The following is a 12,024-nucleotide window of genomic DNA, read 5'->3' on the forward strand; positions in this document are numbered from 1 at the left end:
ATTATTCCATTTACCAAAAAAGCTGACCTGTGGCACTCTGAGATTTCCTATTCAATACCAACTGGTGTCACAATAAGGAAAAGTTTTGCACTGTGGCCGACATTCACTTCAGAACAGATGAAGCTTTTTTTTTAAAAAAAAACCAAAGTATTCCAGGACTACTTTTCTGCAGTACAGAACAGAGAGTTCTGGGTGCAGGGTTTTGGCTAGTGGTTATCTTGCTGAGACTATTAGAGAAGTGGAATAAAAGATGCACACCAAGCCAATCAACAGGAAATAAAACAAAGGCCTACACTTACGTCCAAACCTGAGCTCTTCACTTTTACTGGTATCACCACTGGCATATTTAGCCTGGAGCCAGGACTTCCAGGCATTGACTCCATACGAGTAATTTAATCCAGTACAGCACTGTTGGCTAGCAAGAGAATCACGTGAACAACTTTCTGAAAGCATGAGCCGCTTCTGACCCTGCAAGTCAGCAAACAAAAATAAAGTCAACACTAAAATTAAGTTTTTCTTTACGGTAGAGTGAACAGATTTTGCCACATTTCCCTGAAAACCTCTTGGAATTGTCCCATTCCTCTTTGCTCCACTTAATTCACAGAATCTAAGCTTCCTTTTATTTTTAAATTAGGAACTTTTTTTTTTAATTTCAAAAACCTGTTACACAAAAGCAATCATTCATATTGGGGTACAATTTTACAACTTTTTGCCCCTTTATGTACCTCATCTAAGCGGTCATTCTTCATGCTGTGAAGCCAAGTAGCTGGTGGCATGGATCAATTTTTTGAATGAACCAAGTCCAAGACAAATTTAATTCTGTCCCCACAATATGTTTATGCACATCCACTTTCTAACAGGGGGCAACGTGTAAATGTCAGCAGCAGCTACATTCACATATTTTCTCTCTCTCCAACTCATACTTCTAATCATATTATCAATGCAGCCGAACAGCTAACTCACTACAGATGAGGTCAAACATTCCTAATTTCTGTTTCTGAGTGCCACATTGGCATTTACCTACAATCTCTAGTGGTACTGGGGCTTTTTTTTTATAAACCCATGTGATACTGATGGCAAGATTGTCTAGTAAACCTCAACAATTTTATATTAGTTTTAAATAGACCCAGAAGCTACAATTTGAACCCACTGACTGTTCTAATAGTCATGCGACTCTGCTGAATAGATACACAAACTCAAAGAAATCGCACCCTTCTGACAGCTCGTGGGATTTCAGATTCTTGTTGTTCTTCATCTGTTGTCACAAGCCCACAGTCAAACAGAAAGTCAACACCCGAGTTAAGCTCCAATGGGGCTGGAAAATAAAAGAAATGTAATTTTAAAACATATGTATAAAAAAATTAAAATTCCCAAACAAGTTATTACAGCAAAGTCTTGGGAAAATATGAAAATTATCAGCCATTTTGGCTTTCTGATGAGAATATAAATCCTTAGATCACAGGAATTACTGCAACATAGTAAAAGCCATTTAATCAGGTCATCTCCATGGAAAACAATTTTTCAATGAACTGACTGTCACATGCTTGTAGAATAGCCAAGTCTCATGTGGTTTCCACTGTTTACCCTTGCTCCTTCTTGTCTACCTTATGATAACAACCTGAATCATAGCTATTGAGAAAAGTCAACAGAACAATTTCTATTGGTTTGAACACTGTTACTTTATACAGAAGACAGGTAGTCAAATCCTGGGTCAACTTTTCTTCTTTCATTCTCTATACAGAGAATAAATGCAATGATTCACAAATGCATTTAGACTTGCAAGTCAGTGAGACCTTGTCAAATGTTATTTCATAATACACAAAAAGGGAGAAAAGTGCAGAAATGCTCCCTGGACTCCAATTCTGCTCAAGTTTGAATGTCAAATTAGCAATGTTTTCAAATTTGCATTGCAAAAATACGATTAGCAATTAAAAAAGTTAAGTTTACAATACACTGTAATTCACAATGTCATAGCTTCAAAGCAACATGAATATACCAGCAGCCACTTATACATACTTTTGGGGAAGTCTGCTTCCAAATCCTGCCCCGGTTCATCCAAGACATTAGCCATCTTAACTGCCATGGCCAAAACATCATCTCTGGCAGGTCCAAATAAGTCACAGTCTTCCAAGAGCCCATCAGCACTCTGATTGCTAGCAAGATCTGTTCAGGCAAGGAGGAAATAACTCTGTCTTATTGCATATTAAAAAGATAACAAATAATTTAAAAGGCTGGTGGGGGGGAGGGGTGGGGGGCGCAGCGGCGGAGGGTGGGGTGTGTGTGTGTGTATGGGGATGTTGGGGGCAGAAAAAAAGGAGAATGCAATAACTGTTCAACATTAATAACCCTTGGCCAGTAAATGTATGTAGACTTGAAAGAAGAAAACTGATGTTAAGTGTCATTTTTGCTCAGCTGTCAGCACATTCATCTAGGAGTCAGAAGGGTTGAGTTCAAGTTGTTAATCGTATATTAATTATGTTTAATTGTATGCAAGTAGTGGCTTGTTACTGGGGATTCACTTGCACTCTTATAAATATGAACAAGCTGAAACAGGGGATTTGGGGATCTGTATTGTTTTGAAAAAGAGTACCTATGTAGACAAGAGCTTATGAAAGTGTATAAAGATTGGCTCCAGTCCTATCCTTCACCACTGGGCTTTTTGGAACAAAACATAAGCTCCACTTCAGGGCAGCATGAAATATAGACTGACATCAGTTCTGTAATGAGGCACTATTGCATTGCTGAAAGTACTATGGGCAGAATCTTGCCCTTGGCATGCGGGATTGGTGGGGGCGGTTGGTAAGCCGACCGCTGTCCGCGATCAGCAGCGCACCGCGATTTTACACGGGCGGGCCATGATATGCGAGCGGCAGTGCTAAGCACTGCCTGTGTGTGTGTGTGTGTGTGTGTGGTGGGGTGGGGGGGTGGTAGCAGCAGCACCAGGCCTGGCGCAGAAGAGTGCTGAATAATCTCCCTGAGGCACAGAGCTGCCTCAGAGATATGAAGAATATATTGAACAAATTATTGAACATCAGAAATACTTAACACCACATATTCCCTCATGTGACTGTCACATGAGCAGGGGCATGTTTTTAATTAAAAAATAAAGTTTTTATTTTATTTGCAAACCTCATCCCAACCATGAATGAAGTTTCTAAAAAAAATGCAAAGGCCGCTTGGCCTTTTCGCCTGCCTGCCAATCTTTAGGTTGAACAGGCATGATAAATTAAACTCAATTGGTTACTTAATGGCCTTAACAGGCCTTTTAACTGTCGGAGGGTGCGCTGCCGGCTCTGGCGCTTGCCCGCCGACCGAACTATCATGCAACTGTGCATTGACTTCGGCACATTTGGCCGATCACAATGCGTGTAATTTCACACTCAGTCAGGTCGGGTGCAGCATGCCCGCCAAGCTTAATTTTCTGCCCTATATTGCCAATGACATGTTGAACAGAGCTGGAAGTTTTAGATCCCATGATGTGATCTAAGGGGCAGCATGGTGTTCTATTGTTCTTCAGAAGCCAACAACAAATGCAATGCTGCAAACGAGTGAATAAAAACAAAACAGGACACCATTTGCCGCCTCCTTTCTGTTTTGCTTATCCAATTATTTTCTGAATTAGAACCATGATCAATATTCATCATGCTGCACATCAAAGTTTATTAAACCAATAAGACTATCAGACCAATGCAGAGGTTCAGTGAGGAGCAGGACACTTCGAAATCTGATAAACAGGTTACAGAAACCAGGACAGGCTTTGGATTATAGTCTTTTGAAACCACGAGAAAAATTATGATCAGATACAGAGTAGGTGCACATTATGTCAAAAGCCATACTGGGGAAAACTACAATATTGTTAGTGTATGAAGGTCAATATTTTGACAAATATGGTTTAATGAAGGATCCAAATCTTCATCTAAACAGGTTTAAGAACAACACGGAAAGAAAAATGACCAGAATAAAAACGAAACTTGCCGCAGAGATCTGATGAAGCTTTCTCCATTTCCTCAGCCTCTGCTATCATCTCTGCCATGGCGAGTATATCAGCTTCAAACGGGTTTGAAGGAATTTTGACCTTCAGTTCCTCTATTGTCTCTACTATCTTATCAGCACTGTCTAAAGTGGTAGGAAGGAACATCGGAATAGGAACCTATTTGCAAATCACATGACAGCTTGTTACAAAGGTAAAATGTTTCATTTCAAGTCTCACTTACAAACATTTCTGTACATGCCAGTAACTGGGAAATATTTGTTTTTACCTTTCTTTACTCTTGAATGCTGTAAAATCGATCCATCCATTCCAAATAATCCTTCACATCTGAAAATTATATTTCCTACAAACCACAGCTATACCTCATGTCTCCCAATGCTTCTCCAATAGTTAGATGCTGTATCCCCAAGTTCTACTTTTCTCCAAGTTCAGCTTAATGGCATGTCTCTTGATCGTGCGCCCCAAAAATCCAGCCACATGCTATGGCCCCCCAACCCTTTCCTTCCATCTAAAATCCTGTAAGACCTGATAGTAGCCCAATCCTCCTTGAAAACCCTTCCAGAAACTATGGTCAATCAACCCCCTCTATCAAAACCTATATAAAGCAACTGCTCTAATCATACTCCTTCTCAAACTTATATGACATGCCCTCTCAGCACTCAAAATTTCTCTATAAATGAGTTTTGCTGCAGTATTTAACCTTGACTTTCATTTTCTTTTAATAATTCAAAATATAATGTGTTATGGAATATGACAGCTGTCATATTATAGGAATTATAGAAATGTACACAACAAAAACAGATGACTTGATCATCAACAGGTAATTCCATCACAGGAAGTGTCATAAGCAAGCCTGATACAGTTCTCACCAAATGTCTACACGTGCATACTTTCCAGTAGAGATTCCCGGATGCGCTTCAGGAGCAGGAATCGGGAGTGGGAATTCCCTTCCCTTTCCCCTTCCCTATTCCTATCCTGTCAGCACTTCACTGTTGAGTCTGTCCAATGAAAAATGACGCTCAACAAAGTTACAATAGGACAGTCATGCTTTCAAGAGACAAATGAAGGGGAGAAAATTAGAACTGAAATAAACACTTGCACCCAATTGACTGCAGTGTTTCCACCTCCTTCCATCTCCCCAAACTTTTACAAATTCAGCAGCTGAAAAGTAATTTCTCTCAGGTTTTAAAAAAGCTTGCAAAATTAAATCATAGCCATCAGAACTAATTTGAACCAATAAGAAATAGGATAGACTGACCATTTGCATGCTTTCTATATCACGCTCACAAGCTTAAAAATGCAGCTCTAAAATAAAAATTAAAATTGCATATATTCTTTCAATGATATGTACCTTGCAAATTACGATATTTGACTTACAGGTTCTAGTGAAGTATAAGTTACAAAAGCAGTGAAACTTACTGGGATTGGCATAGAGAAAGGCACTGGCGTGTTCTGACAATACATATGCAAAGGCACTGGTATGAAGACTGGCACAGGGATGGGCACCACAATCAGTTGTGGCTTCCATTCCTCCTCTGAAACAGAAAATTAACACATTTAACAAAACGCGTTCAAGTATAGTAATTTACTTGCAGATTTAGAAAAATCACTAACTTCTTAGAATTACTGGGAAATGTTTTAATGCTTTTTAAAAACCTTAAATCAAACTATTTTCTAATGAAGGAATCCACCAAGAACTTCTCATTCCTCCAAATAAGGAGGTCTTAAATGCCTTGAACCAATGGAAGTTAGATAGCACCTTAGTCTGAAAGAGCAAGACCTTGAACCAAGTATTGCTACAAGCACTCCTCCTCCTAGAAGCCCCCTTCCAAATGAATTGGTAGGCCATTCCATAGGACATTAAACATTAACCACCGTGTCGGAGTGGAGTCAAAAATAGCTAACAAAATGAGGATGGCAGATTTTTCTTTAAGTGATATGAGTGAATCAGTGCTTTTTACTAAGACAATCAGCAACGTCATGATGACTTTTAAATAATAAGCTGGAATTGGTAAAGATTTATTTTTAAACTGAACTCATATTTTAAAGTTACCATGGCAAGATTTGAACTCTTTCTGGATGACTCGTCTGACAACATCACCTACACATACCCTTGATGTGGACCTGTCAGTTTCAGTGATGGGCGATTAAGCCAGGTGTGTGGCAGATATGCTCAAGATTGGACTTCTTGGACTTTGAGAGCGCAAAGATGCAGTCCATACCAAAATCAACAACCAGGAAGAGTTTACAGATTCCAGGTATTAATCACTTCTAAATAACTATTATATCAGAGTGCATACTCAACATTAACCTTCTGAACTCCACCTATATCCAAGATACTTTCTATAATGTCCTTTCACATCTGTCTTCATTGGCTATTAGTAACAACACATAGCAAAGAGGAAGGGGAAGCTGACAATGACAACTGTGTAATCTAAATACCCTCAGTATGACGAGCAATTTAAATGTTGATCAAAGGTCTTCAGTTTCTCTACAGCCTTTTAAACAAATTTGACAAATAACAAGAAAGACATAGCAGGATCATCAATTGGCTATGCATTGCTCCCATTAACAGTGCTTCTCTTCATCCTAATCATTTACCTGTTTGACATCCTTTGGACTTCATTTCAGGTTTACAGGAGATGCCCTTATTCTGAGTCAAGGGTTTACACAGTACAGCCTTATTCTTCAGTGTCACAGGAGGTGGAGATGGCGGTGAAGGTGGTGGCGGCGGTGGAGGTGGTGGCTGTTTTGATGATCGAGTCTGTACAGATGCCTAATAAGAAACATTTTAAAATTAGAAACATACAGGACAGTTATCACATTATTGGAAGAATTGAATCTTGAACAAACTATTTTAGCCCAAGTGGATTAATGCACGTGAAACTGCATCATAGTCAACCAAGTTTCCAAGTTGAATTCTTGGTCTGTGATGAGACAGCCAATCTCAGTCAGGGTGGAGTGGGCCCACAACAAGAGGCCTCCCTTACTCCACACAAATCACAGCCATAGTTCTGTTCTAAAATACTATCCAGTGATTCATGCTTATGAGTATCTGTAGGGTCATCGGACAGGACAACAGAATCAGGTAGGAGCTATGCTGCACTACCCCACCCCCCACCCCAACACTAATTGTCCAAGTTCACACATGAACAACAGTCAGTGGTGAACTCCAGGATGAGTTAGTAGGGAAAAAAGTGGGAAAAGAACATTAGATGATGGAATGCTTTCTTCAAAGAATGTGTGAAATGTCACTGGAAGCTATATGAACCAAGTCACATGGCTATGATTGAAAACACCATATTCAACATTCTGAGTCCCACTCTAGAATTTTTCCTACCCTTTAACAAAATTAGGATTTGGTGGTTCTTTGAAACCATCAACCCACAATCTCAAAGCTCTGCAATAAGTAACATGCTGTATCTCGTTTCCTGCCTAGCCACCCAAAGTACTGCTCCACTTTCAGGGTTAAACATCAATGATTATTTTATAGTTAATCATGGTTTGCAGCAGCTGGCCCAATTTCATAACTGAAACATGCACCTATTTTATCTGTAGCCATCCTACAGTGTGAGAAATATTAAGTTGTTACTGAGCTTTTCCCCTTTTTGATTTTTATCTTCTTGATGGAAAGAGCCTCAACTCATCAAAATCCAGCTTCAATCCTTTCCAGAACACCCGTAAACTATGATCCCATTCAACACAGTAGACAGAAGAGGACCAGAAACCCCCTCCCCCGTCTGTTATCCCTCCAGTTTTTCACTTTCACAAGAGGGCAACAAAAAATGTTCAGAAAGAATATAGGTTTTGAAAAAGGACTCAAAGTGCAAACCGCAAACAAATGCAGGAAAAGGAAGGTACTCTGTGATTAAGTACCTGTGAATATTTGTATATACTCACAGAATTACCTTCCATTCCATTGAAAATAATATTTCTGAGTATTAATACAGTGTGAGACTAAGATTTTCAGTTCAATGCCATCTTCCACTTCCCAGGATAGTGCTTATGAGCAAGAGACTCCCAATAAAAGCAGTTAATGCTTTACAAACTGAAATACGAACAAAATATGCTTAAATACACAGTTCTGATGAAGAGTCAAATCTGAAACTTTACCTATTTTTCTCTTTCAGATGTTGAATGGCCTGCTGTACGTTTCCAGCATTTTTTTTGTTTTTATTTCAGATATTCAGCATTCACACTGCTTTTTACCAATGCTTTGCTGATTAACTCCTTAATAAATAAAAGTTATATAAAATAAATGGTTAATAATGGGTTTGAAGGTAGGATAAGCACAAAGATAAATCAAATGCTCCATGGAACAGAGTGTTTCTTGCAGTGGTGGGATTCTGGAGGGCGGCTGACTACTTATGAACGAGTAATACAAGTACAAGGTAGAAACTGTGGAGTTTTGTTCAACTATCATTGGAGACCATACGATATTTTGCAGAACTTTCCCTCATTACAATGGTGGCATGGAATCCATCACAGGACAGATTGTACAAGAGTCTGTGGAGGAAGTGAGCTTGATAAGCCATATAGCCTTTTCCTGTTCAATGCTTTCTTACATTTGTTTGTATCCAATATGATTATGTTTCCATTACACAAAACCAGAAACAAAATTTCACAGTCTGCAGAATTACACAAAGCAAAAACAAAAATAAAGGATTAAGACTTAGGTGATTTAAAAATGATAAAATTGCAATTTCCTGACCTTTGATGACATGTTCGATATGCCTGAAGTGTACAAAGTGCATCCAATTTCCATGGCAACTTTTCTCTGATTCAGGAACTTTTGTCTTTAAAGTTATGAATGGAATATGGATGCACTCACCTCAGACATTCAGAGTTCAATCTCTCTACTGTTCAGCTAGCACCCGGAGCATGGGAGGAAACACACTGAATGTGGAGTTAAAATGGTTTAAAAAAAAAAAAACACTTCAATCCACTCCTGTGGTAGGTGGAAGATCATTCAAAACAAAAAACTTTACTTACTTCAAATTGCGTGGGAGAGGGAGTCGGAGAGGGAGTCGGAGACGTCGCATTCTTAGACTCCTGCGCCTCATCTGCAAACAAAAGACACAGATTGTTTGAAACAAACTGAGCCGATGTTTGTGACTGTGCACGTTCGAGAGTGTGCACATTTGTGGATGTGCATGTTTACAAAACCTCAGCAAGTTGCTTTTTTTTCCAAAACTCACCCACATAAATAATGTGGAAGTAATTTGAGGTCACTACTGCACATCTCTGTACTTGCACTAGTTTGCGCGAGTCGTGCAACATTTGCACGGCATACTACCAACCACAGTTTCTGGGACAAAACACAAACATGCCAATTATTTCTCATTTTAGAAATACATATATGTGTTCATTACATTTTTTCAGCATTACTAAATGCACAGTTAAATATTTTTGAAATGCTGGTAGTTGAACGAACAATTTAAAAAGGACCGTGGGGCGCACATTGATGTCTGGGATTTGGATTTGAAGACAGCTCAGACCAACAAGACTAAAATGTCACATCCCATAGCCACCTGAAACAAATAAAAATGAACCCGGTGCAACCAAATATCTGCCAGGCATCAGCTCACTGAATAAAACCACAGTCTAACCGAAGGTTGGGGCAGAGAGGAATAAGATTTTAATTGGAACTAAAGATTCCTATACCAACCTTACAGGGATTGAAAGCAAAAACCATCCTTCACCTGATCAGCACAACAGAAGAAACAATTCTGCTACTTTTATAAGACTAGAAGCTCAAAATTCAATAAAAACACATTTAACTAAAATCTTACATCCATTTCAAACTTGTACACAGCCAGAAGTCATCACAATGGAGATGTCCAAAACTGGGAGTCTAAGAGAGGGATGGTGGGGGTTTGTTTTGTTGATGACAATTGACCAAACTCTGAAAAAAAGCTGTAATTCTGAAAAAAAAATGGAGGTGAAAAAGTTGTGTGCCTGGTTACTATTTTAGAAATTCATGAAAGCCCACTCAAAACCATCTGAGCATACTCCTTTGTCCTTTTTTAAAATATGTTACCCTATTAAGTAGTTAATTGTTGTTAAGCTAGTAGTCACAAGGTAAGTTAAAGCCATTGCTTCCCTATCCAATTTACAAAATACTTGCAAGTCTTATATGCCTCAAAGGATGATTTTAAATCACTTGCCCTGGTTCCTGGCTCCGAATGCTGCATGCATACTCTAAATGCTCCTGACTGTAATTGTCCATGCAAAGAAATGATAGGAGCAGCTTAAGAGTTTTGCCTGCGACATCAGGTCAACTAGCACTAATGAAACACTAATTAAATCAGGAGATGCACAATGTATAAAGGGCAGGAGAAGCATCTTTTCATATCTCCCCATTTGCCTGGTTATGAAGAAAAATGTGTGTCTGCTCAACACCATTTTTCACTTCTCCAGACTCATGGACTGTGCAAGACAAATGTTATAATTATCTTGCATTGCTTCACAGTATTCCATTAAAGTGCGTCATTTACTCATGAATAGTACATAGGTTGGAGTCTGTTAGAAGGCAGGAATACCTCAAATGTTTCAGGTGGTATCCTAAACCATGGAAATGAAGCATTACAAAATTTTAATAGCACCAGAACTCAGATAAATTGTACTCTTGATCCAACTCGCTGGCATTATTCACAGATATGCACAAATTAGGTTCTTGGTGTGTGTGTGTGTGTGTGTGTGTGTGTGTGTGTGTGTGTGTGTGTGTGTGTGTGGGGGGGGGGGAGAAGGGGCTCCTGATGCCAGTGCCTCATGTGACTGATTTAATCTGTCTCTACATGTAAACTACAGGTTAAACTGAAGTGATATTGGGTTGTATTTTATTGCCCATTACAGGAAAACGGCATTTGTGCATTTAAATAGTGTGCAGGTCACAAAGAGTAGGGAATTGCCAATTATACTGGCATTTATGGCAGTCATTCATTCACTGATCAGTCAACTTCATATTAAGCTACTTAATTGCATGTAAGTCTTGAGCACAACATATTTTATTTATAATTAAAATCTTGGCCTGGATGTAGAATTAACTACACTCTTCAAATATAGATGCTGGCACAACTTACTGTATGTACATTTTATTGCCAGTGCCCATTGACCAGAAATTTAACTGGACTAGCTATTTAAATAGTGTGGCTACAACAGGTCAGAGACTTTTGAATTCCTACTGAGTAACTCACCTCCTGACTCCCCAAAGCCTGTCCACCAAGGCACAAGTTAGGAGTGTGATGGAATACTCTCCACTTGCCTGGATGAGTGCAGCTCCAGCAACACTCACGAAGCCTGACAGCATCCGGGACAAAGCAGCCCGCTTAACTAGCATCCCATCCATCATCTTAAACATTCACTTCCTTCACAACACACACTGTGGCAGCAGTGTGTACCTAATACAAGGTATACTGCAGCAACTCGCCAAGGCTCCTTCAACACCATCTTCCAAACCCATGACCTTTAGCACCAAGGACAGCAAATGTACGAGAACAACAAGCCACACACCTGAATTATATCACCGTTCCTTCACTGTCATTGGGTCAAAATCCTGGAACTCCATTTCTAACAGCACTGTGGCTGTACCCACATCAGATAGACTGTAGAGATTCAAGGAAGCGGTTCACCGCCACTTTCAAGAGTATTTAGGGATATACAACACATGCTGGCCTTGCCAGTGACAATCACATCCATTAAAATAATTTTTAAAAAAATCAACTCAAGAGCATGGATATCGCATCTCATTTTATTGGCTGCTGTCGAAAGGTAACTTTAAAGCAGCGCTCTACAAACTTAAATTCATTGCAGAGCATTTCCTAGGAGCAAGCAGTCCAATGGACAGAACCTTTTGTTGAGTAACACCTCTGAGCTGCCACAATCTTAAACATAGCAGCAGTAAATATCAATACGCATAGTATGTTTCTTTAACATTTCAGGCCTGCATAACTTGGTTCTTTAAAAGAACAAAAGGACACAAGTATTTTATTTCACAACCTTCACTAAGCAATCCTAATCCAGTGCATCTAGAT

General features: G+C 39.3%; 1 protein-coding gene across 5 annotated transcripts in view; it reads right to left on the reverse strand.

Annotated features, from left to right (window-relative positions):
• LOC121281905 (zinc finger MYM-type protein 3-like) overlaps nt 1-12,024 on the reverse strand; it is a 157,306-nt gene that overhangs the window by 41,679 nt on the left and 103,603 nt on the right. For 4 of the 5 annotated variants that reach the window (XR_005943971.1, XM_041195067.1, XM_041195068.1 and 1 more), the window contains exons 14-20: nt 8,984-9,054; nt 6,593-6,767; nt 5,411-5,526; nt 3,976-4,150; nt 2,017-2,163; nt 1,212-1,315; nt 300-468 (exon numbers count right to left, since the gene is read on the reverse strand). Coding sequence is in view for 4 of the 5 variants with exons in the window: in XM_041195067.1 (XP_041051001.1) it covers nt 300-468; nt 1,212-1,315; nt 2,017-2,163; nt 3,976-4,150; nt 5,411-5,526; nt 6,593-6,767; nt 8,984-9,054 (957 nt within the window). In the remaining variant the exon portion in view is untranslated. The remainder of the gene's footprint in view (nt 1-299; nt 469-1,211; nt 1,316-2,016; nt 2,164-3,975; nt 4,151-5,410; nt 5,527-6,592; nt 6,768-8,983; nt 9,055-12,024) is intronic. The other variant, XM_041195070.1, reaches the window with a different exon arrangement.

Source organism: Carcharodon carcharias, chromosome 9 (assembly GCF_017639515.1).
Source record: "Carcharodon carcharias isolate sCarCar2 chromosome 9, sCarCar2.pri, whole genome shotgun sequence".
In the NCBI taxonomy this organism is placed as follows: Eukaryota; Metazoa; Chordata; class Chondrichthyes; order Lamniformes; family Lamnidae; genus Carcharodon; species Carcharodon carcharias.